This window comes from Entelurus aequoreus, linkage group LG27 (genome assembly GCF_033978785.1).
Source record: "Entelurus aequoreus isolate RoL-2023_Sb linkage group LG27, RoL_Eaeq_v1.1, whole genome shotgun sequence".
NCBI lineage: Eukaryota > Metazoa > Chordata > Actinopteri > Syngnathiformes > Syngnathidae > Entelurus > Entelurus aequoreus.
In genome coordinates, this window is record NC_084757.1 from 22342512 (window position 1) to 22368853 (window position 26342).

General features: G+C 39.4%; 1 protein-coding gene across 10 annotated transcripts in view; it reads right to left on the minus strand.

Annotated features, from left to right (window-relative positions):
* Nucleotides 1-26342, minus strand: part of tcf3b (transcription factor 3b) — a 142602-nt gene that overhangs the window by 31435 nt on the left and 84825 nt on the right. For all 10 annotated transcript variants that reach the window (XM_062038708.1, XM_062038713.1, XM_062038706.1 and 7 more), the window contains 5 exons: nt 13403-13476; nt 12796-12868; nt 10709-10749; nt 8869-9001; nt 6259-6305 (listed from right to left, as the gene is read on the minus strand). In XM_062038708.1, coding sequence (XP_061894692.1) covers nt 6259-6305; nt 8869-9001; nt 10709-10749; nt 12796-12868; nt 13403-13476 — 368 coding nt within the window. The remainder of the gene's footprint in view (nt 1-6258; nt 6306-8868; nt 9002-10708; nt 10750-12795; nt 12869-13402; nt 13477-26342) is intronic.

Genomic DNA, 26342 nt, shown 5'->3' on the forward strand with positions numbered 1-26342 from the left:
AAAGTACCGAAAGGTATCTAAACATTTTTGGTACCGGTACCAAAATATTGGTATCGGGACAACACTAGCGCAATACTAGACAATACTTTTTGCCTTCGAGAGCTTCTGTAACTTCCGTCATCCCCCATCATTTCCTTTGCAGCGATTCACACACACAGCATCAGATAGCTATTGTTACCAGAGCGAGAAGTTTGTTCCAAAGAAAAGAAAAGTGTCGGCAGTGCCTTGGAGTCGCGGCAACAGAAATGGAACAGGTAAACAGCACGCTGCAAAGATTGTTAAAGCCAGCAGTATAACAAACTTATTCCAGCATCTGAAAAACAGGCATCAAGCCAAGTGGGGGAAATGCAAGTATTTATGAGGCAAACAGGACAACAAACAAACAAACAAACTCCCGCTAAAGTGCAGCTAACTATGATAAAATCATTTACAAAAAAACATTTATGATTAGAAAGGAGCACGATGGCAAATGACTACCAAAGCTAAAGTTTTGGTGCTAATACTTTGGAAAATCCTGTGTTCATTCGTTTACTCTCAATGTTATAGTTAACTATTCATCTGCATACAATGTTAGATATATATATATTTTTTACAAACCTACTCTATTTAAGACAGAAGATGAAAGTTTGCACTTTATTGATCTCAATGTTAGAGATTATTTATTTGCATGGATTGCGCAATGCTACATTTTTGTTTACAAAAGCATAAGCTCCTAATTCAGTTTTTGAAATATATTCTAAACAAAGTGCAACTTATATTTGTTCTAAATCTTTATAAAAATGTTTACTTTGCTAAGAGTAAAATGCAGTATGTGTTCATGCCATGTATTCTGTAAGTTGTGGCATTGTTTGGGCCAGTCCCAATACACCCCCCTCGCCCTACTTTTTAGCCCAATCCTTGAATTGTGCACGTTCCCGTTGGGGTAATGGTGTCCCAGTTACTCTTTGCATATAGAGGTAGCGGGCATAACGAGGGGTAGGGGGTATGAATCTTGCCCTTCAGAGTGAGGGTTTTCAGATGCTGAACCGCCCAGGGAGGGCCATAAACTATTCCCCAATTTCTATGCAAGTTATACAGTATATTAGTTTAGAACGTTAGCCAGCTAGGCACACTAACGTTAGACTAAAATACTGACTAGACGTTTACATCAGTGTTTTTCAACCTTTTTTGAGCCAAGGCAAATTTTTTGCGTTGAAAAAATCCGGAGGCACACCACCAGCAAAAATCATTAAATAAACGAAACTCAGTTGACAGTAAAAAGTTGTTGTCGCAATTGTTGGATATGACTTTAAACCATAACCAACCATGCATCAATATAGCTCTTGTCTCAAAGTAGATGTACTGTCACAACCTGTCACATCACGCCGTGACTTATTTTGAGTTTTTTGCTGTTTTCCTGTGTGTAGTGTTTTAGTTCTTGTCTTGCGCTCCTATTTTGGTGGCTTTTTCTCTTTTTTTTGGTATTTTCCTGTAGCAGTTTCATGTCTTCCTTTGAGCGATATTTCCCGCATCTACTTTGTTTTAGCCATCAAGAATATTTCAGTTGTTTTTATCCTTCTTCGTGGGGACATTGTTGATTGTCATGTCATGTTCGGATGTACATTGTGGACGCCGTCTTTGCTCCACAGTAAGTCTTTCCTGTCGTCCAGCATTCTGTTTTTGTTTACTTTGTAGCCAGTTCAGTTTTAGTTTTGTTCTGCATAGCCTTCCCTAAGCTTCAATGCTTTTTCTTAGTGGCACCCACCTTTTGTTTATTTTTGGTTTAAGCTTTAGACACCTTTTTACCTGAACGCTGCCTCCCGCTGTTTCCGACATCTACAAAGCAATTAGCTACCGGCTGCCACCTAATGATATGGAAGAGTATTACACGGTTACTCTGCCGAGCTCTAGACAGCACCGACACTCAACAACACATAATTTGCAGACTATAATTATAAGTTTGCAAAAAATATTTTTTAACCCAAATAGGTGATAATCTCCCACGGCACGCCCGACTGTATCTCACGGCACACCAGTGTGCCGCGGCACAGTGGTTGAAAAACACTGGTTTACATAACTTAAAACAAATTCACAAGAAACAGTTGTCGATGGCGGCTTCTTCTCCGTGTACTATTTTGTTTATTCATCAAGCAAAGCATGATTAATGATTAAAAAAAAAATCTAAACCGTTAACTCCATTGCTGCGGGGTTTGTTGTTGTTGGGACTACTTTTGTATGGTAAATTGCCGTGTGGCGGTTGTTGAGCCGAGACACATGTCAACACGCAAACAGAGTGCATACAAGCAGAACCATCATAGAGAGGAAAAATGAGAAAAACAGCAATTCTGCTGGTTAAAAAAAGAGGGTACGTGAAGCACAATATGGAAGTATTTTGGCTTCAAAACTAACGATAAAAGTGACGCTTTAAACACAGAAGCACCACGCTGCAAGCGCTGCTTTAAAACATACCTCACAAAAGGTGGCAAGACAGACCACCTTTTCTTCCAATTTAGGTAAATATTTACATAAGCATTCAGATCTGCAAAAGGAATTTCAAGTATGACAGGTAATGCAATTAACTACACAGCTGGTTGGCTTGTTGCCAATTATCAGTGGAGTCAAACCCGCCCACGTAAGGTAAACTAATGCAAGTGAATTGACTGAATTTCATACCAAATTCCCACTATTATATTTGTTTTATCTTTAACAATGTATGCTTTACCGGCTACATGTCTTATCTGTGTACTTTTAGCCATAATATTAACTTTAGTATTTACTAATTATTGTATATTCTTATGGCACAAATCAAAATTGGCAACCATAAATCATGAAGCATTTAATACAATGTCACTCAAGCTTTCTAATCTATTCTAAATCATAGCAGGCTATATGAAATATGTAAAATTGTTCTTTGAATGCAAGAATAAAAGCCTAGTGTATTTAATGTATTTTAATATTTATTTTAATCTTCTAAAATTGTTCTTTGAATGCAACAAGAAATGTATGTTTAATGTATAGTTCAATTTTCTGTTAAAATAAAGCCAGTGAGGAAATTTTCTGTGGTCCCCTTGCTTTTGAAAAGTATCAATATACATTTTGGTACATGTACCAACATATCAAGAAAACCTTAAGTGGCACATATGTATGACTACGTATGACGTAGTTGCTTACATGCCTTTACGTATACACAATGCAGTGACGTAGCAAGCGGTGTCCCAATTCCGAGGAAAGATTACAAAGCTCCACCCTTTGTTGCTTTCTTTCCAGGGTGTAGTGGTAGTGGGTGAGGGCTAGTAATAGTGAGTGAGGGCTAGTGATAGTGAGTGAGGGCTAGTGATACTGAGTGAGGGTGAACATTGAGATAGGGCTTCTGTCTCCTTTTAAAATACTAGTTTTTAGGAATGTAACGGTATCAAAATCTATTATTATCACGGTATTAAGGCCACAGTACGATATTATTGTGGTGTATGTGAAAACGTACTATATTATTGTGGTATATATCAAAAATAAAAATAAATAAAATAGACAAACATGCCAGTGTGTAAAATGAAGTGGCAGGAATGTTTAGGATAAACACTATAAGTAAACACATAATGCTCAAAAGTTCTAAACATATTTAAGACAAATGTGTATTTTTAAGTGCAAAGAATAGTATAGGAACATCCACGATTCCAAGCAAAAATTTTAATAAAAAAACTTTTAAAGGGGAACTGCACTTTTTTGGGGGAATTTTGCCTATCATATACAATCATGAGAGACAACAACACACATGTTTTGGGGAAGATTTTAAAAATGATAAAAAATGCTTGGAAGATGCGGCTAATAGGAGTCATTAGAGGTGGGGCAAATTTTTAGAAGAATCGCAATTCGGACACGGACGATTATAGAATCAATCAGTAAACGTCAATCAATCGATTTATTTATTGTAAATTAAGTAATGCAGAGAGTTCTATAATTTGGCTGACTGCAACGAGCCACCTCACAGAGAGATCCGACCACAGTTCCTTTATTAACGGGCACTTTTAGTCCAGTTTTGCACACATTTTCATTGCTTTAATAAATGTGGGAATTCATTTAACTGTTTCTTATTCCAAATAATTTTTTTTTTTTTTTAAAGTTGCAAGTGATAAATGCTTATTTAGTGAAACAAAAATAAATGTAAAACTGCATCAATATACATAAATTAAAAGGTGCCTTAATAATTATTTTTACTCAAATCGTAGCTCTAGAATCGTAATCCTAATCGAAACGTGAGGTGCCCCAAGATTGCCACCTCTAGGATTCACCGTTGCAGCCTTCAAAGCCCTCTAAAACAACTTCAGAACCCTCCATTAACGTTTAGTATAAACACTGCAAGTCTATATGTAATGTACTAACAGACACGTTCATAACAATATGTAATATGTACAATAAATACCATATTTTGATCATTTTAATTTGATTTTTTCAGCGCATTGATTTCTGTTTCTGTAGCAGCGCACTTCTGACTTCTAGCAACAACTGTGTGTCCTACTTTCGGAAAAACAAAGACCTGTGTGTGTTCTAATCATTGCAGATTCGGTCACAAACCAAGAAGCCTATTTTTGGACAAATGAGGGTTCACAACATTATCTTTTTGAATCTGAATATACTGAGGATGAACTACTGCTTCTAGAAGCCAGCACAAAGGAAGAGTGAAACTTTGGAACAGACAGAAGCTGAGAGAGTGAGGTAAAAGTGAGTCAAAGTTACAAACTATTTGAGTTATGTTGCGAACAAAAAGACAAACAAACCCGGGTGAAAACATTACCCCTTTCTGCGTACCAAAGCGCTACCTTCGTCAAGGCGACATGTGTGACGGAGCAGCGCACGGAGATAATCACTCAAAAAAATGTTCAACACTTCTTTTAACACTACGTGAGTTGTGTGGTCTTCATTCCTCTGTTGTCCTCTGTGGTTTTTTTAATACAATTTTGATTTCTATTTACTGTTTTAATTGGTTTTACCCTTTAAAATAGTTTTTAATCATATTCTATTTTTATATTGTTTTTATATTTATTTATTTTTTGTTTTTATTCAGTGACTGGTGGAGCATAATATTGTTTTTAACATGGCTGTGCAGCACTTTGGAAACATTCTTGTTGTTTAAATGTGCTATATAAATAAAGTGGATTGGATTGAAACTGAAAACTACTTGATACATTCTCAGTCCATCCATCCTTTTTTCCACTGCTTGCTTTTCTAGATGTCGCGCGGGGCAGGAGCCTGTATCAGCTGCACTCGAGCGGAAGGCAGCGTACACACTGGACAAGTCGCCACCTCATAAACAGTCATTTAGAAAATATATTTGAAGCCAGCAAAGCCAAACATCAGTTTGTGAGGTATTTACATTATTAAAAGTAAAATTGTTAGTTATGAGAAAAAAAATATTTTAGACTAATATAAACATGTCCACTGTGGAGGACACTGCTTGTCAGAAAGTAAAAGTTGAAACATTATTGTGTTCCACTGGATGTTTACGTTTTCACTTTAAAGACACGCAACTGTAGGTTATCGTCATAGTGGGAGGTGTTTATTACCGTACTAAATAAGATAACCAACAACTTTCAGTATGACATTGTTCAGGTGTACTTGTATGCATTATGTGAAAGCAGCAAGGCACAGAAGCTGCACTACGAACAAAGAGAGAAGCATTTGCCTGGTTGAGCACAATGAAACATGTGATGACAATTAAAAACTTGAGATCCCGTGGTGTTGAAAATGAACTACAGTAGCTTAAACAGTGCAGTGAGACCGCATGGTAATTACCACACAAAACTAAAAAGTCAACACTCCATAAAAAGGGGGAGTGATGTGGGCAACTGCCGATAGGCTGAGAATATAAGTCAAAAATCTACACATGACTTGCATTTCCAACTATGTGTGCTCCCCATCGCACACAAGCGCCATCAGCTGCTGGAAATTCTGGGCATGCTGACAAAGACCTGGTACAGTGACCCTTTGTACGGCCACGACACAACAGGACTACACACAGAACTAGGGAATGTTACAATTAAATCAACACAGAAATAAGGCACTTTTCTGCAGAGCCACACAGTTTTGAAGGGGTTGAGAATAGTGTTTTGATTGTGAATGTAGAAGTTGAGCTTGATATATGTTGATGTCCGCTCACTGAGGGTCTGTCACAGAACTGCCCAAGTGTAGTGGAGAAAGCAACGTGTGTGTGTGTGTGTGTGTGTGTGTGTGTGTTTGTGTGTTTATAGAGTGAGAAAGAGGGACAGCAGTAAAAAAAAGTCTTACCGAAGAAGGAAGGCCAGGGGGTTTCCGGATCTTCTTTGGCTGGGAGTCTACATACATGCAGGCAGAGAGGGAGAGAAAACAATGAAAAGGTAAAAAGTGAGGCAAAGTGCAAGCAAAAACATTAACGCAGATGCAACATTAATCTTCTGGGGCCTGCAAAAATGGTAACAATGCAACATTGCAGTGTGTGACACCAGCCTTTATGCGTGTGACTCTTAAAGAAAGTAAAATGATGCATGATGCGGTGCAGGTGTAGGAGGTAGCGGGGGGTGTATATTGTAGCGTCCTGGAAGAGTTAGTGCTGCAAGGGGTTCTGGGTATTTGTTCTGTTGTGTTTATGTTGTGTTACGGTGCGGATGTTTTCCCAAAATGTGTTTGTCATTCTTGTTTGGTGTGAGTTCACAGTATGGCGCATAGTTCTAACAGTGTTAAAGTTGTTTATACGGTCACCCTCAGTACGACCTGTATGGCTGTTGACCAAGTATGCCTTGCATTCACTTGTGTGTGTGAAAAGCCGTAGATATTATGTGATTGGGCCGGCACGCAAAGGCAGTGCCTTTAAGGTTTATGGCGCTCTGTTCTTCTCCCTACGTCCGTGTACCACTCCGTACAGCGGCGTTTTAAAAAGTCATAAATTTTACTTTTTTAAACCGATACCGATAATTTCCGATATTACATTTTAAAGCATTTATCTGCCGATAATATCGGCAGTCCGATATTATCGGACATCTCTAGTCGCCACCTCATCACAGGGCCAACACAGACAACCATTCACACACACATTCAAACACAAGGGCCAATTTAGTGTTCAATCAACCTGCTAGAAAATCCTCCATCCTTATGGACATGACACCAGCACTGACCCGCACCTAGGTAGATGAGCCCACCATCTTCGCTATAATCTTCAAATAAGGGCCAAAGCTCTGCCTACTGTGGGACCTTTGAGTTTGGTAATTTTATCTTTCCTCAGCTAAATTGGCTACCTCCCATGTGAGTTCAATATCAGCACTAGGGATCGACAGATTATCGGTGCCATCATTCGGCATTTTAACATCAATATTGGCCCTCTTATCAGTAATAGTTTTTTTTTTTCCCCCACAACTACAACTGAAATACATAAACATATTCAATTTATACACATATATACCAGCATTTAGTATTAAAATAATGAAAAATAGTGATAAGTAGAGAGTAAGTTAGTAGAAATAACCAGATTTCCTTTCTGCTAAGTTGCGCTGCGATGCTCGGATGGCCAACCCCATTTTTCTCCTTTTCCCTCGTTAGAGTGCTTACATGAACTTGTCAGAACTTCCATTTTTTATCAGGAAATTCCCGTTTTGTCCTTCCTTCCTGTAGTCTTCCTCCTGTTTTGTTCTCGCTACAAAAGCGATCGCACGACAAGCCTCCGTCCGCAACACTCACAGCGTGCATGGGCTCAATAAAGGAGCGCGGCGAGTTTTTATGTTTCAGGATTTAATCGAATAGCACGACAGAGATGGATGGACATAATGACAGAAAATATATCTCTGCCAAAAATCCACACTTTGTGCAAATTTACAAATAGGAAAATTATATATTACAAAAACAAATAAGCAGGCAGCAGCTCATTTCTGTAACATTGAGGAAGACATTTTCAACCAGCTTTAAAAATGTCTCATGTAAATGAAAGATCCCAGAATTAGTTTTAATTTAAATGTTTTATATGAAATATATGATTTGCAAATATTGAAATCATACCATTTAGAAATTAAATGATGTAGATTGTGTTACAAATCGACAACAGGAAGTGAACATATGCGTTAGTAGTTGCTATGAAGTGGAAAAAGGATAGAATTAAATAAGCTTGGCTTCTTCCTATTCCTTTTCGGGCCTGTTGTAAAGAGAGATACAAATGTGTAAAATATGTGATGTATCATATTGAAACTGTATACATGTTCAAAAGAGATTTGAAAAATCCCGTATTTTTACCAATTTTCAGGAGATTTCCTACATTTTGAAATGCAAATATTGATGCTGACACGTAATAAAGGTGTTTGTGTTATCCTCTGATGTTTTTTGCTGCTAAATTAACCACAACATTAGCGCCGCACAAAACATGCTGCTACTGGTCCGCCATTTCCTAAAAAATAATGTTAAAAAAACCTAGACTTAAAGCCTTGTCTAGCGGTTCACTGACGTATACTATTCATTTTAGGTAAATGTTATTACAAATGAATATCGGCTCCACATATCGGTGACTACTACTAATCTAACTAAAAAAAACATAGGTGGATCTCTAATTAGCACTGTTGGCATTCCACACAATATTACATTTTATCTGATAAATGGCCTCTATTACGTTGGATAAGTGTAGAGAAACGTATATATACAGTATGTAAAAGCGCACAATAGCACATCTTGGAACCATCTCATTAACATTAAACTACAAATACAAAACGGTGTTCCCAGTTGAGTTTGCAAAAACCACTTCCGTCTAAATTCCAGCATTAAAGATACATTTTGGAAAACACACCTCCAGTATACAATTGTGAGAGCTCTGACAACGATTTAAAATGGTTGAAAAACAGTTACATATGGGACCATTAAATGCTCCTATGTTTGTTATCTTACCCAAACCTCCTTCAGGTGGCCTCCTTCGGGGATTGTTTGGGTAGGACGGATAAAACTGGGAGCCTGACTTGAGGCCAGAAGGAGACATTGCATCCGGACTAGGCATTGCAATGTCACTGGGAAGAAAACCAGGCTGAAAAAAAAAAAAGAAAAGACCAGGTTGAACTAAATAAATAAGAATGCAACAGAAACAGATTCTTTTAAGACTGCTTTTCTGAAATGCGATCATGTAAAGCCCTGTATGCATTGAGCAGGCCAGTTGTGTTTCGTACACACGGTTTAACACATCTTTAACAGTCAGTATGTTTATAGGCATTTATTTAGTCAGATTTTTCAAATAAATTGTTTATTTCTACCATATGTTCACATACTCTCTCTCTAAACTGACCATTAGCCAAATGCTTTGTGTCTCCTGTACAATAGGGGACAAGTGTTGCCATTTCAGGTTGTTTAGATATGTGGGGATTGTGGGTAGGGCAAGAAAATACTACATGCTAATAATAGCATAGGCCAGGGCTTGTAGCTGTCACTAGCAGAAGCTCTTGGATCTAACAAATAACAATGTTGTAATGTTTTAATTTGTGTTTCAATGACATCTGCTTCGGTTCTTGTGGTTATGGTGATCGGAGACAGAGAAAAATGCCATAGTGAGGGATTGGTTTGACTATTTAAATATAAACTTTCCACTACACAGTGCATTATTAATAATTGTTGGATTATAAATCAACAAAGTGGTAAAATTGTTATATATGGAGTTAGACATTCTATCCATAAGTCACTAAATAAAGTATGATTAACAATGTTACTTGTAGACGTTTCTCGCTCATTTGAAATATATTCATGTCATGTCACGAATCAAATCTGACTTCTTTGAGAACATTCTGCCTCTTATTAATTTATATTTTATCATATATTTAAAATTGTTGACTTATTTCATCTCTATTTTTCTTCTTGTAACAGTCCCTCTGACTTTGTCTTCTACGCTTGTGACTTTATTGTTAAGAACAGTGCCATGATCCCCGATGGAGTCTGGCACATATGATAGGATATGGTTATATAGTAATCAAGAGGGAAATGGTTTCTAATCCATTAATCTAGATACTTTTATTTCGATCTTTAAAAAGTCAAACGTGATCTAATTGAACGGTTTACATGGGTTTTAAAAAGATGGCTTCATCCTGAATGAAAACCAACACTTCCCATCCAATCTGATGGCGCTTGAGAGGTGCTGAAAAGAGAAATGGGCAAAACTGCCCAAAGATAGGTGTGCCAAGCTTGCAGCGTCGTATTCAAAAAGACTAATTGCTGCCAAATGTGCATCAACAAAGTATTGCGCAAAAGCTGTGAATACTCGTGTCATGTGATTTTTAAAGTTTTAATAAATTTGCAAAAATTTAAAAAATTAAACTTTTCACATTATTAATACAGGGGTAGAATTTTGAGGACAAACAATTTTGGAATAAGGCTGTAATATTGTTAATATTGTAGACAAGATGTGGAAAAAGTGAAGCACTGTGAATGCTTTCCAAATACACTGTAGAATTTTAAGACACAAATATTACTTTGTAATATACCTTATTAGGATATAAGATAACCTTTATGGAGATGTATTGTTGTCTATATCGCACAGCACTATGTACAGTGTTATACATCAACTCTATTTGACCAAGTCTTTGCTTTTCTTTCTAAGGGATGTCAGCACACATTGTTGCCCCATGCGGTTAAGATGTCACATTACCATCACAACTATACAGTAAACTTTCCTATGGCGAGTTCAACTGAAATGCACCACTTGGTGGAACTGTGACCCAGGTTGTTCAAATATCAAGTGGAAAAATACCTGATTTGTAAATGCAGGGTACGATGGCCTCTCATTTTTACCTGAAAGATGAAATTATGAATTGATGAATGAGCATTAGTAAAAAATCATCCCCAATTCAGAGGTAAAAAGTTGTGCTCAAACAAAAAAGTGGATTTCTGAAAAGTAAGAAAATTCCATAGATGCCATCTTCTTTTTGTACGCTCAGTTTCATTAGACCGCCTGCCAGATAAAACCCTAGACAAGGTTTCTGCTTTAGTGCCCCGACACTGACACAATGAACACACACACACATGCATACAAACACATTGTCAGTGACAAACACAAATCTGGACAGAACTACAGTATGTATTTATATAAAGTAGGAATGTAACAGTTAACGGTATAATGATAAACGAAGGTAAAATTTTAGACGGTTAGTAATACCGTTTACATTTTTTATTACGGAAAAAATTTAATTTATAAATGCATTTTAGGCAACACCGCTTACTTCTAGAAACGGAGTCACAGCGGTGCCGGCGCATGCGAACTAACGCAGTTTGGCTTAAAACATGTCGGAGAGCAACTACACAGACTTTGCTCCGTAGAGTTCCTCTCGGACTGAATGGAGCTGAGCACTTCGTTTAACTTCCTTTCTCCTTGCTTCATTTCTGTGGAGTCTCGCCGTGCGATCAAGAGTGCACCGCTGCTATTTGATTACTACAGGTGTCGACAATATTGGAGACGCATTTGTCCAACACTAAAAGTACATCGTAGCGATGTTGCTTTCATTTTCTTAACACAGCGTCCTGTTGTGACAGAGTTAATGACGCGGGGAAACATGCAGCAGTTGATGTGTAGGGAACGTTGCCACAACTTGTTTATGATATCTTCTCGTTTGTTTACTGGGATGATCACTTGTCCTTTATTTAACTGGTAACGTTTTCAGTGTTCCGATAACATAAACACTACCTAAAATGTTTTGTCATCTCTTCGAATTGAATGCAGGCTGTGAAGATTGCGTATTAGATGTGAGAGGTATTACTCGTGTTTATTTTTGTTGGCTGAACTGTTGCATTGAAACACATGCTGTTGTTGGACAACAACAAAGCTTGTTTATTAGACTTTAGCTTCATTAGCCAAACTGTTTTATATTGCTATCAAAGTATACACCAAATCCACAACATGTGGATTTGTTCATTTCACAAAGTTACATTAAAAAACATTCATGTGACATAGCGCTTGTTAATGTTTTACAGTGTATAGTAATTCCTATACAACCTATTTCTGTTCAAACTCTTAATGGATCTGTCCCGATACAGCATGTACATACATTAGGTACATGTACATAACTTTAAGAAATACTTCTATCAAAATATAAACATGGCAATAAAGGCATCATGTAATGTGAAAAGGCTGACACGTTGATACTATTAATGAACATAAAGACAAATATTGGCCTTTAAATGTATGGATAACGTTTATCTATAGCCCTATTAGACATTACGTTCACAACCCAACTCAACACTTTTACCTAACATAATGAAAAATCCTGATTAATATCCGGGATTTCACTATTGATAAAAAATAATCCCAATTATTAATTTGGTTATAATCGTGCAGCTCCATGTCTAAGACTAGATCTCATAAATGAACACTATTTTTATTTATATGGACAAAAAATAGTTACGTCTTATGGCCATCAGGTGCCATCTTGCAATATTTATCTCTTATGTCCATAAAATGCTATCTTGCACAATTTTCAAATTTTTACTTAATTATGGTATTTTTTTTCTGCCATATTACTTACATTTATAATGTTCAATTTTTACTTGACATACAAGTGCGGTGTTCTTATTTACAATAATGTTTCTTATCCAAACAAAATAATTTTGAATGTGTTGTTTCAATAAAACTTGGTTAAAAGATTTCAGTATAAGTACTTTCTGAAAACGAGCACATTTAAAAATACCGCAAAAACCGTGATAAATTTGGTCACAATAACCGTGATACATTTTCATACCGTGACGTCCCTAATAAAAAGAGTTGGTTAATATAATAACATAACAAAAATAACAACTAGATTAGACTTCAGATCCTAATAAGAACAAAGACATTGCAAATCTTACCTGCAATCCCTGAACTTATGAAAGGAGAGGACAAGCTTTCATGTTCACTGTAGTGGGCTCCTTCTCCGTAGCCCTGCAGGAACACACGGTGCACAGGACATGATGCTTTTGAGAAGATTATGGCTCAATAGGCATGATAACCACTCTTCCTGGCTATCGCCCTCATGTTGGCACAACTACTGGGTTTTAAGGTTTTCCTCCCTCTGCTCTGCTGCTTAACTCGCAGGACACATGCCAGACAAATCTGCATCAGCTTGGGGGATTCGAAGCGACTTTCTTAATTATCAATGCGTGCTAATCAAAGCCTGCTGCATGCACTTCAGCCCTTGTTCCTTATACTTTACACTGAGCGGTGCCAAGGCAGTTATGGCGGATGTGAGACAGAAATTACCGGTGGGCTTTCACAGAGGTTTTGGGCTACTAGATGGCTTGCCAATTCAGGAATCAAAGCCAAGGTTATTAGGTACAGAGCAAAACTACAACTTCACATCAAACAAGCACAGAACTCAGCCGCCCTGCTGTTGGGGTGTATGTTTGATTAGCAAAAGCAGTAATTTACAAAATATGCATCTGGCAACAATTTGGGAAAACTGCATTTATATCTTACCCGTCCTTGGCTGAAGGAAGGACTATTCTGTTCTGCCGAACCCCAGGAACCAGAGCTGCTGCGCTCGTCAAGTGCTGAAATAAGACAATTTTGTTATAAATTGAGGCAAGTAAATGAATGTGGAGCAAGAAAACGGCTGAAGATATCAATATGCATCATTGATGCTGGAATAACATTAAAAGGACCAGGCCACCAAAATTTTATGTGCTTAAGTGGCCACAGTGGACTTGTGCAAACCATTAAGAAAACCTCTAACGATTAAATAAGCTGCTGTTGCTTTAAACATGCAATATGATGTAAAATGTATCTATGGGAAAAGGATTCTAAGCGTAATGATCAGTGTTCATTATAAAGACTTGGGAAAGAACAAAATAGGCAATTTAGCAAATCATTTTAAGCAAAATGGAAACGTGTAGACTGGCTCAAGACAAGATGCAAAGCCGAAACGCACGCTGCCATGTTTAGGTAAAGAAAGACACCATGTGCAACACACAAAGGAACACTCAGCCAAAAGGCTGGTGAAGCTGAAAACTCCTCAAAATACCCCCATCATCCTCTCTCGCCCGTCTTGTGCACTAATGCTATCCAAGCTCTCTGGAGACACAAGGCTTAATTGCATGCTGATTTGCATAATTGTGCATATTAATGTGGCTTTCTTATGAATATTCATGCCTTCTTTGATTTTATTTTTTTGTGTGCCTAATTAAAAAAATGGTGTGAGAAAGCAAGTGAACGAAAACGCGAGGTGGGGGGGGGGGGGGGGGGGGGGCGAGATCAGCATCCCGGCTGACGAGGGAGGAATGAGTGATGAGGCTAACAGAGGGGTGCAAGCACCTACACATGCTGCGACAGCCGTGATCTATGGCTGCTGATGCGAGTGGCATGGAGGATTGTGCGAGCGGGGAGGAAAGACCTCTAAAGATCAGCATCACTTCTTTTGCCACATGTGCTCGGACGAAAGGCCACGGCACTAATGAAGGCACCGTCGTCAAACAGTACAACACATGTGAGCAATCAAAGAACTATAAACTTTTCCCGTTAGAATCATTTCTTTGAAAACAATGTATTACGGCTGGGGCTGCACGATTAATCAAAATCGAATCGACATTGAAGTTTTAATTAGTACGATAACGTGACCACAAGAGGCATTTGATTGACAGACATGTTCGTCAATCCGAATAGCGTGTCTTCCTCTCTTACTTCAAGCAGGGAGAAAAGATGTCTCACTCTGTGCATCGCTCCCAGAACCTTGGCACGTTTATTTACCAGTAGAAATAACCGAACGCAGAGAACCATCTTTTCAGTCATTCACAATCTTTGTCTCGATGGGCGGAGAGCAAGACTGCCAGCTTTGCACACACAGGAAAAACGGACATAGAGCCTTGCAACTCGCTAGTAAGAAGTTCCGCAAAGTAACAAGAATTAGGTGGGAAAAAATATAGTTACAAAGCCAAAAGTCCTGTTGTGGGAATATTTCAGCTTCAAATCGGAGGGGCAATATGAGCCAATCATCACGGATGAACGAGCAAGAATGCCATGATGAGAACACAACAAAAATGACAACCCGACCTAGTTTTTCCAACTGGGTGAAAAATGTAGTTTACGATGTTTAATATATATTTAACTTAAATATTTGCTTACAAAGATGAATATTTAATTGTTGTTTATTTAGAATAATGTTATTTACCTTCCAATTACAGTACAATGGTAAAAAATTGTACAGTAATGATAAAAGTTTGTATGTTTTTAAAATGTTATTTGCATTCATTATAAACACTATTGGTTTTATCTGTTATTTCTTCAGTTTAAGAGCATAATGTGGACAAGCGCTCTGAGTCTGTCTGCATAAAGCAAAACATTTTCTAAAGTAAATTATTGCATATTGTTCTAATGTGTGGCACCTTGAGACAAACATGTTAATTGACATTGTAAAAGTAACATGTACTCTGTTTATGCGCAGTTTTATACATTTACAGTATATGCAAAAAATATAAAAATCGCAAATTTAATCGCAGTCGCAAATTTTGGACAGGAAAAATCGCAATTACGTTTTTCGTGCAGCCCTAATCCCAACAGCCTTCCTTTAACTCAGACCTGGGCAATTATTTTGACTCTGGGGCCACATTGATCAGTAAAAATGAGTCTGTGCGCGCGCGCACACGCACGCACGCACGCGGGCTTTGAAAGCAAACGTTTGGAGACACTTTGGATTTTACCGTGGCAAGAAAGGGCTTGACATGACTCATGCAATTTGCAGACTTTGCAACGCTAAAGTTAAGTATTTTGGGAATACTTCAAATCCCCGCGCTCACTTGGACAGACACCACCCACAGTTATCAGAGGAAAAGGATCATCCACTAACACCACCGGCAGCAAAATTGGGTTTGCTTTTGAAATTGTATTGCATTATTATGGTATTGTTGTGTATTGTTTTCATTTTAAAAAAAAAAAAAAAAAAAAAAAATCGTTTTTGAATCGAGAATAGTGTTGAATTGAAAAAAAAATATCGATTTCGAATCGAATCGTGACCCCAAGAATCGATTCTGAATCGAATCGTGGGACACCCAAAGATTCACAGACCTAATATATATATATATATAAACATATATATATACACTACCGTTCAAAAGTTTGGGGTCACATTGAAATGTCCTTATTTTTGAAGGAAAAACACTGTACTTTTCAATGAAGATAACTTTAAACTAGTCTTAACTTTAAAGAAATACACTCTATACATTGCTAATGTGGTAAATGACTATTCTAGCTGCAAATGTCTGGTTTTTGGTGCAATATCTACATAGGTGTATAGAGGCCCATTTCCAGCAACTATCACTCCAGTGTTCTAATGGTACAATGTGTTTGCGCATTGGCTCAGAAGGCTAATTGATGATTAGAAAACCCTTGTGCAATCATGTTCACACATCTGAAAACAGTTTAGCTCGTTACAGAAGCTACAAAACTGACCTTCCTTTGAGCAGATTGAGTTTCTGGAGCATCACATTTATGGGGTCAATTAAACGCTCAAATTGGCCAAAAAAAGAGAACTTTCATCTGAAACTCGACAGTCTATTCTTGTTCTTAGAAATGAAGGCTATTCCACAAAATTGTTTGGGTGACCCCAAACTTTTGAACAGCAGTGTACATATATATATACATACTGTATATATATATATATATATATATATATATATATATATATATATATATATATATATATATATATATATATATATATATATATATATATATATATATATATGTATATATATATGTGTGTGTATATACACACACACACACACACACACACACACACACACACACACACACACACACACACACACACACACACACACACACACACACACACACACACACACACACACACACACACACACACATATGGGGTGTAACGGTACAGGGGTGTAACGGTACGTGTATTGAACCGTTTCGGTACGGGGGTTTCGGTTCGGTGCGGAGGTGTACCGAACGAGTTTCCAAACGGACATATTAAGTAGCGTACTGCACGTTGTGTAAACAATACTCAAAAGGCATTTAAGAAACTCTGCCCGGACAGCTCTGCAAAAGAGGACATGTCCGGGGAAAAGAGGACGTATGGTTAGTCTATCGTAGCCCGTTAGCTGCTAGCATGCTAGCAAAAGAGGAGATGTCCGGTGAAACTGATCGCTGATCGGTTTCATCCTAGCAGTGACCGGGCTAGGATAGACTTGACCATACGTCCTCTTTTCACCGGACATGTCCTCTTTTGCGGGGCTGTCCGGGCGGAGTTTCTTAAATGCCTCAAATGTCCGGCATTTGGAGTTATGGTTGCGTGTATTTTCAATGTACGTTCAGGGTTAAAATCAAAACAAATTGTGCGCGCAGCAGCATTCGTGAGGGAGGGGCAGAGAGCGAGAGAGTTATGATAAACGCGCATGCGTAGCCAGGCTCTGCTTTTTATCCATAGATTTATCAGGTTAAATGTTTTATTATCTATAGCAGGGGTGTCAAAAGTGTGCCAAAATAAATGTGAAAATTTCGCAAGGCACAAGAGTGCACTTTTTGTCCATATAGATAAAAACAGCGTTCATACAGTATATGAGTTCTAGTCTTACACATAGGACTGCAGGATTATGGGCAAAATAATCATTAAGATTATTTTTTATCATTATTGAAGCCACGATTATTAATCAGGATTATTCATTATGTTCGGTAAAACAATATTGGGGTGTGACGCCATCATGTAATTTGTAATTTCTATTAAAATGCTCTAGATAAATGTTATCTATATATTTAAAGACAAATATTGGTATTTTTTATTCATTAATAGTATCAGCGCGTCAGTTTTTCTTTATTACATGATGCCTTTAACTATATTTTTACATTTTCATAGAGAGGTATTTTTTAAGTTATGTACAAACATTTACATGTACGACTGTGTACATGTACATGTACGACTGTGTACATGTACATGCTGTATCGGGACAGATCTGTTAAGAGTTTGAGCAGGAATATTTTGTATAGTAATTAACTATACACCATAAACACCAACATGTTTATGATATCAATATAAAACACAAAGCAGTTTGGGGAATGAAGGTAAAGTCAAATAAACAAGCTTTGTTCTTCTTCAACAAACATGTACTTCAGTGCAAGAGTTTGGCTAACAAAAATAAACAGGAGTGATATCTCTCATCTAAAATACACAATCTTTGTGCCTCACCGACAACTCAGCCTGCGTTCAATTCGATGAGATTACACAACATTTGAGCTAGTATTGATGTTATTGGAACACTGACAATATTAGCAGTTCAATTAAAGGACAAGTGAGCATTCCAGTCAACAAGCTAAAGACTTTATAAACAAGTTGTAGCAACGTTCCCGACACTTCGCCTGCTGCATGGTAACTCTCAGTCCCAGCAGCTGACGGACGGGCGCTAGTTGCACGTTCAAAATGAAACCGCAACATCAAATATTTTTCTCCAAAAGCATTGTGCTCTTAACGTACACCGAGACTCCACGGAATTAGAAGCGATTGAAATGAAATGAGACAAAGCGATCAGTTCGGTTTACTCTGAGGAAACATTTTCAAAGCAAAATCGGTGTAGTCGTTGCCATGTTTTCTCGGGCCTACGGCACAAGTGCGCATGCGCTGTGGCGCTTCAGTTTTCAAGAAGTAAGCAGTGTTGCCTAAAATGCATTACTAAATTAAGGTTTTTCTGTAATCAAAAAATTAAACGGTATTACTAACCATTTGGAATTTTACCGCGTTATCATTATACCATTACATCCTTAGTATGTACATCTACACGCAGGTTCCAATTTAACCACGGCAACTGAGGCAAATGCCGCGACCGCCCTTGTCACTTTCCGCAATGCTAAAAAAATTGACCAGCATTGATGACAAGCATGCCGTGACAGCCCTTAACTTTTACTTGTTAATGAACTAGGGCTGTAACGGTAAACGGTATAATGACAAACCACGGTAAAATTCCGGACCGTAAGTAATACAGTTAATGTTGTAATTATCGAACATTTTCATTTATTATTGCATTTTAGGCAAAATTGCTCACTTCCTCGAAACGCAGCAGCAGCCGCTCCTCACAAGATGGTGCATTTGTACTATTGCTGTTTGCAATGGCGGAAAACTAAACATGGACATTGCTCTTGAGAGTTTGCCCTTGTGGTTAACGACCAAATCTGAAGTTTGGACGTATTTTGGATCCGTAAAGCTTGCTGAGGATAAAATAATTGAGGCATAGGTGGCTCAATAACAGAAAATGTAGGAAATAAGTACCAGGCATAGGGAGGCAACACTTCAAACATGATGAGCCAACTCCGGAACCACCATCCACAACAATACATCGAGTACAAGGTACGTCAACTTGTAGTTGAATGCATGATAGGGAATGTTTGAAAATGAACATGTCATCGTTGGTCTGTCGAACGTTCTTATACAAAACCCAAAACAGTGAAGTTGGCACGTTGTGTAAATCCTAAATAAAAAGAGAATACAATGATTTGCAAATCTTTTCAACCTATATTCAATTGTATAGACTGCAAAGACAAGATATTTAACATTCAACTGAGAAACTTAGTTATTTTTTCAAATATTAGCTCACTTGGAATTTGATGCCTGCCACATGTTTCAAAAAAGCTGGCACAGGTGGCAAAAAAGACGGAGAAAGTTAAGGAATGCTCATCAAACACTTATTTGGAACATCCCACAGGTGAACAGGGCTAATTGGGAACAGGTGGGTGCAATGATTGGGTATAAAATCAGCTTCCATGAAATGCTCAGTCATTCTAAAACAAGGATGGGGTGAGGGTCACCAATTTGTGAACAAATGCGTGAGCAAATTGTCCAACAGTTTAAGAACAAAATTTTTCAACGAGCTACTGCAAGGAATTTAGGGATTTCATCTTTAAACGGTTCAGAGGATCTGGAGAAAGTCCAAAAACCAACAGTGAATGCCCATGACCTTCGATCCCTGCATCAAAAAGTGACATCAGCGTGTAAAGGATATCATCACATGGGTTCAGGACCGCTTCAGAAAACCACAGTCAGTATAGGGCTGGGCGATATATCGATATACTTGATATATCGCGGGGTTTGTCTCTGTGCGATATAGAAAATGACTATCGTGATATTGGAGTATACGTTCTCACACAGTTGCTTTTAGCTGCGGGGCATTAAACTGCATGCGTTTCTCACTCTTTCCTGTCTCTCCTTCTCACAGAGACTTTAAAACAAGCGCACCTTCTTACATACGTCACATACTGTCACGTGAGCAACGTCACACGCTACCGCGGAGCGAGAAGTAGCGACATGGTAACGTTAGCTGTGATGCTAACAGCTAGCGGTGCGGTGCGAGTGGTAATACGAGCGAAAGAAGGTGCGAATCTGGTAACAAATGTAGGAATAATTCATTCCCAAGAAAAACAGCACGGGGTCCATCGTCTGACGGTGGTTTGGCTTCAAGCGGGAATATGTCTTTATATCATGTCAACATCTCCGTTCGGTGCCACACAGAACTAAATGCTGAAGCAACTATTTCCACATCAACACCATAGGACATATACTATTTGATATGCAGTTCATTTTTATGTGACACTTATTGAAATATCTTGTGTGTCATCATGCACAAAAGTGCACTTGTAGCTTGTTTTAAAATAATCTTGCACTTTCTGTTTTGGAAATGATATGAAATGTGCCGCTGCTTTACTGTTTAATAAATACAGTTTTGCTCAATTGACTAAGATGTGATTTCCCTCTCTGCATGAAAGTTTAAAATGAGCATATATTAATGCAGTATGAACAAGAATGTTTTAATGTAGACACATAAAATCATCATACTGCTGTGATTATATGCATCAAGTGTTCATTCAAGGCTAAGGCAAACTATCGAGATATATATCGTGTATCGCGATATGGCTTAAAAATATAGAGATATTAAAAAAAGGCCATACCACCCAGCCCTATGTCAGTTACTACAGTTTGTCGCTACATCTGTAAGTGCAAGTTAAACCCTACTATGCAAAGCGAAAGCCATTTATCAACAACCAGAAACGCCGCCGGCTTCGCTGCGCCCGAGCTCATCTAAGATGGACTGATGCAAAGTGGAAAAGTGTTCTATGGTCTGACGAGTCCACATTTCAAATTGTTTTTGGAAACTGTTGCAGTCGTGTCTTCCGGACCGAAGAGCAGACCACATTTCAAATTGTTTTTGGAAACCGTTGCCGTCGTGTCTTCCGGACCGAAGAGGGAAAGTTGTTATAGGCGCAAAGTTCAAAAGCCAGCATCTGTGATGGTATGGGGGTGTATTAGTGCCCAAGGCATGGGTCTTACACATCTGTGAAGGCACCATTATTGCTGAAAGGTACATACAGGTTTTGGAGCAACATACTGTATGTTGCCATGCAGGCAACGTCTTTTTCATGGACGCCCCTGCTTATTTCAGCAAGACAATGCCAAGCCACATTCTGCACGTGTTACAACAGCGTGGCTTCGTAATAAAAGAGTGCGGGTACTTGACTGGCCTGCCAGTAGTCCAGACCTGTCTCCTATTGAAAATGTGTGGCGCATTTTGAAGCCTAAAATACAACAACGGAGATCCCGGACTGTTGAACATCAAGCAAGAATGGGAAATAATTCCACCTGAAAAGCTTCAAAAATGGGTCTCAGTTCCTAAACGTTTACTGAGTGTTGTTAAAAGGAAATAAATGAGAAATGATAAATGGGTTATACTTGTATAGCGCTTTTCTACCTTCAAGGTACTCAAAGCGCTTTGACAGTATTTCCACATTCACCCATTCACACACACATTCACACACTGATGGCGGGAGCTGCCATGCAAGGCGCTAACCAGCAGCCATCAGGAGCAAGGGTGAAGTGTCTTGCCCAAGGACACAACGGACGTGACTAGGATGGTAGAAGGTGGGGATTGAACCCCAGTAACCAGCAACCCTCCGATTACTGGCCCGGCCACTCTACCAACTTCGCCATGCCGTCCCCTTCGCCATGTAACACAGTGGTAAAAATGCCCCTGTGCCAACTTTTTGCAATGTGTGGCTGCCATTAAATTTTTAAGTCAATGATTATTTGCAACAAAAAAAAAAAAGTTTCTCAGTTCAAACATTAAATATATTGTCTTTGCGGGCTATTCAATTAAATATATGTTGAAAAGGATTTGAAAATCATTATATTCTGTTTTTATTTTTATGATTTTCACAACGTGCCAACCTCACTGGTTTTGCGCGCGCGCGCACGTTATAAACAAAGTAACATGGCAGAACAATAATAACATGCATAAACATAAATGTTTAAATTATGCAAGATGGCACCTGGTAAGATAACATGTAACTGCACTTTTTGTCCATATAGATAAAAAGTGTTCATGTATGAAATCAATCAATCAATCAATCAAAAATTATTTATATAGTCCTTAATCACAAGTGTCTCAAAGGCATACTTGCCAACCTTTATATATTTTCAAGTATTTATTTTATATATATATATATATATATATATATATATATATAAATAATCCGTTCATGAATGAGTATATCTGTTCGGCCACCGTGTTAAATGGAGAAGTCTGATCTACAAAATTTGCAGGTAGCATACCGCGTTCCCCTTCGAGCTGTCCTGGATGAACTGAAATTATTTTTTCCAATCATTTTGGAACTTGCGCGACGTCTCTTCTTCGTTCTTCTGCTTCGTCTCTGTTATGTTTTTGGACATTACTACTTGCCGTAGTTTTGAAGCAATGCATGATGGGAATCCGGATGTTGTGTACCATACGCCGGCTGTACCATACGCCGAGATGAGCGGTCGCACCCTCTTTCGCTCCCGATCGGGAATCCAAACAACTGCTCGGATTATCCCACACTTCCTCCTTTTTCTACTGTGGATTACGGATTTATATTTTAAACCTCCTCGGATACTCTACCCTCTTGAAAATGAGAGTCGAGAACGCGAAATGGACATACACAGTGACTTTTATCTCCACGACAATATATCGGCGAAGCACCTTGGCTTCGGAGCTAACGTGTTAGCATCGTGCTTGTCTGCACATCGAGGCAGAAGAAACATGCCCCTGACTGGAAGGATAGACAGAAAGTCAATAATACTACTATTACTTCTACTATCAGGAGACACTGAACTCAACCCTGGACCTGCAACAACACGGTTAATGTTGTCCCGACTGGCGAAGACTAGCAATGCTACTGCTAGCGTCGCCATCGAAGCTAACTCGGCTACCGGCTCGTCTCAGCTCAAGCTCACCTGTGCTCCTGCGGTCGGCGGCTCGGCGGAGGACTTCGCCCCGTTCATCGACACGGTCGGAGGCTCGGCGGCGGCGGTGGAGGACGACCCAGTCATCAGAGAAGGCAGCGACTCAGCGGCGGTGAACGACGCGGCGGCTGCGGTGGACGGCGACCCAGACATCGGTGATTGCGGGGAACTGCACGAGATGGCGGGGGTCCACGCGACCTCTCCCCGGTCCCGGACGGCCGAGGACGCGCCATACACAGGATTTAGAGGCGCCTTTACACAAACATTTTCGTTATTCTCTTTCTCTTTGTCTTCAAAAAAGCCCGCCAAAAGGAAACCCAACCCATCCCCCAGCAACCCTACCTGGCCTCCTCCTCCCTCTCCCTCCCCTCCCCCTTTCTCTCCCTCCCCCTTCACCTGGAGGACGATCAATATGCCCCCCTCTCTCTCTCCTCTCTCTCCTTGCTCTTCAACTGCAACAGCAATAATAACCAACTATTTTTCTGGTCAGTACCACAACACAGCGGACTCTGATGCTCTTTTTGGTTCCAGTGGACTACACATCATCCACCTTAATGTGAACAGCCTCTCTGGAGCCAAACTCGACCAAATCAGAGAAATGTTCCTCAACACGAAGGTAAAAATCTTGTGTTTCTCTGAAACCAAATTTGATCAAAGTATTTCTGATTCAGAGATAGAAATACAAAACTTTTCGGTTATCAGAAAGGATAGGAATAAACACGGTGGGGGCGTTTGTATGTATATTCACCAGGATATTAAATACATAACTCGCACTGATCTTAACCACAATAACCTGGAATCTGTGTGGGCGGAAATCAAATTTAAAAATGCTAAGCCGGTACTAATAGGGACTGTTTATAGACCCCCTAATCAGAGTGATTTCTATGGGGCTTTGGAAGAATGCTTGGCGGGGACAGACAACATGGAGAAAATTATAACTGGGGATCTGAACACAGATATTCAACACAAAGATGCGCCTGTCTTCAGATCCTTCAGCAAGTTTTGTAATCTCCACGGTCTTTCCCAGCTAATAGCGCTACCCACAAGAGTGTGTGATTCCACCCAATCAACCATAGATCTCATTCTCACTTCAGACCGGCCTAAAATAAAAAATAGTGGGGTCATGATCTGTGGTCTTAGCGACCACTATCTAACCTTCTGCACCCGTAAAATAGCTAAACCTAAAGCCAATGGCCACATAACAGCCCAATCCAGATCCCTCAAAAAATACTCCAATGACAATTTCAATTTAAAATTAGATGAGTGGGACTGGTCCCCTGTGCTCGCGAGCAACCTGGTCGATGTCGCTTGGGATCGCTTCAAAACGGCGTTCCTAAAGATACTAAATGACATGGCTCCCGTGAAAACAGTCAGGATCAAAGCCCGCTCGGAACCATGGATGAATCCGGACCTATTAGCTGCCATAAAAGACAGAGACAGGAAATACTCTGAATACCAAAAATGTAAAACAGAAGTAGATAAACAACCCAATAATATCAACCTCAAATTACTCCTTTCAACTCTCAAAAAGCAATGCAATAAATTAAGAAATAAGTCAACCAACCTGACTAAATCCTTAAAAAAAAATTACATTAACGACAAAATAGAGGAAAACACGAATAAGCCACGTGAGCTCTGGAAAATTCTCAACAACCAGCTTCCTGGTTGCAGCCAGAAACTTAAAACAAGACTCACCAACATCAGCATCAAGGAGGGTGACTCCCTCATTACAGACAAAATGGAGGTAGCTAGCAGACTTAACGCCTTTTTCACCAGCATAGCTGCAACTCTTGTCAACAAGCTGTCCCACCACTCTGGTCGCTTTGGTGTAGAACACATTAAAGCCTTCTACAGAAAGCTAGGAGTATCCAACAATGATTTCAAATTAGAAATGGTCACAGCTGATGAGGTGTTTAAAAAATTGAGCGCGCTCCACCCTAACAAGGCCACCGGTCTTGATAATATTCCCTCCAGATTCCTCAGGGACTCTGCCTCCATCATTGCCCCGATCATCACGCACATAATAAACCTATCAATTACACAAGGCCAAGTACCAAAAGATTTTAAGATAGCAAGAGTAACTCCCCTCTTTAAAAAAGGAAGCAAATTGGAACCTGGCAACTACCGACCTGTTTCTATTCTCAGCTCCATTTCGAAAGTAATGGAGAAAATAGTTTATGAACAGGTCGATAGTTACCTTGCCACTAATAAACTCATGTACAAATTCCAATCCGGCTTCAGAACTAACCACTCCACTGACACATGCCTTCTCTATCTGACCGACCACATCAAACATGAGGTGGACGCGGGCAAATACTGCGGCATGGTCATGCTGGACCTTCAGAAGGCCTTTGACACCGTTAACCACGCTATACTGTTGGATAAGCTCAGAGCAATCGGATTTAACAAAACCTCTTGGAGCTGGATGCAGTCTTACTTGGAGGGGAGGGAGCAGGTGGTAGAGGTGAACGGCACCGTGTCCCCCCCCCTCTCGGTGAACTGTGGAGTCCCCCAAGGCAGTATATTGGGACCTTTACTGTTCCTAATATACATAAACGACATGTCATCGGCATGTGACTGTGAATTGTTTTTGTTTGCGGATGACTCTGCCCTGCTGGTATCCGGCAAGGACAAGTCACAGGTGGAGAAAATCCTCAGTGCTGAGCTCTGTAGAATTTGCACCTGGCTCGCTGACAACAAGCTATCCATCCACTTGGGTAAAACAGAATCCATCCTGTTTGGGTCCCACATCAAACTTAAGAGAGTCAATCACTTCACCATAAAAGTAGGTGACAGTGTCATCACCAGGAAAGATGAGGTCACCTACCTAGGTTCCATTCTAGAGGCTAACCTTTCCTGTGATAAAATGGCAACCAAGGTAATCAAAAAGGTTAACCAACGAACGAGATTTCTCTACAGAATTTCCTCTCTGGTCAACAAAAGCACCTTGAGGATTCTGGCGGGAACTCTCGTTCAACCCTTTTTCGATTACGCATGCACCTCCTGGTACCCTAGCACCTCCAAAACCCTCAAATCTAAACTCCAAACATCTCAGAACAAGCTAGTCAGGTTACTTCTAGACCTCCACCCCAGATCCCACCTCACTCCTACCCACTTCTCTAAAGTGGGCTGGCTCAAGGTGGAGGA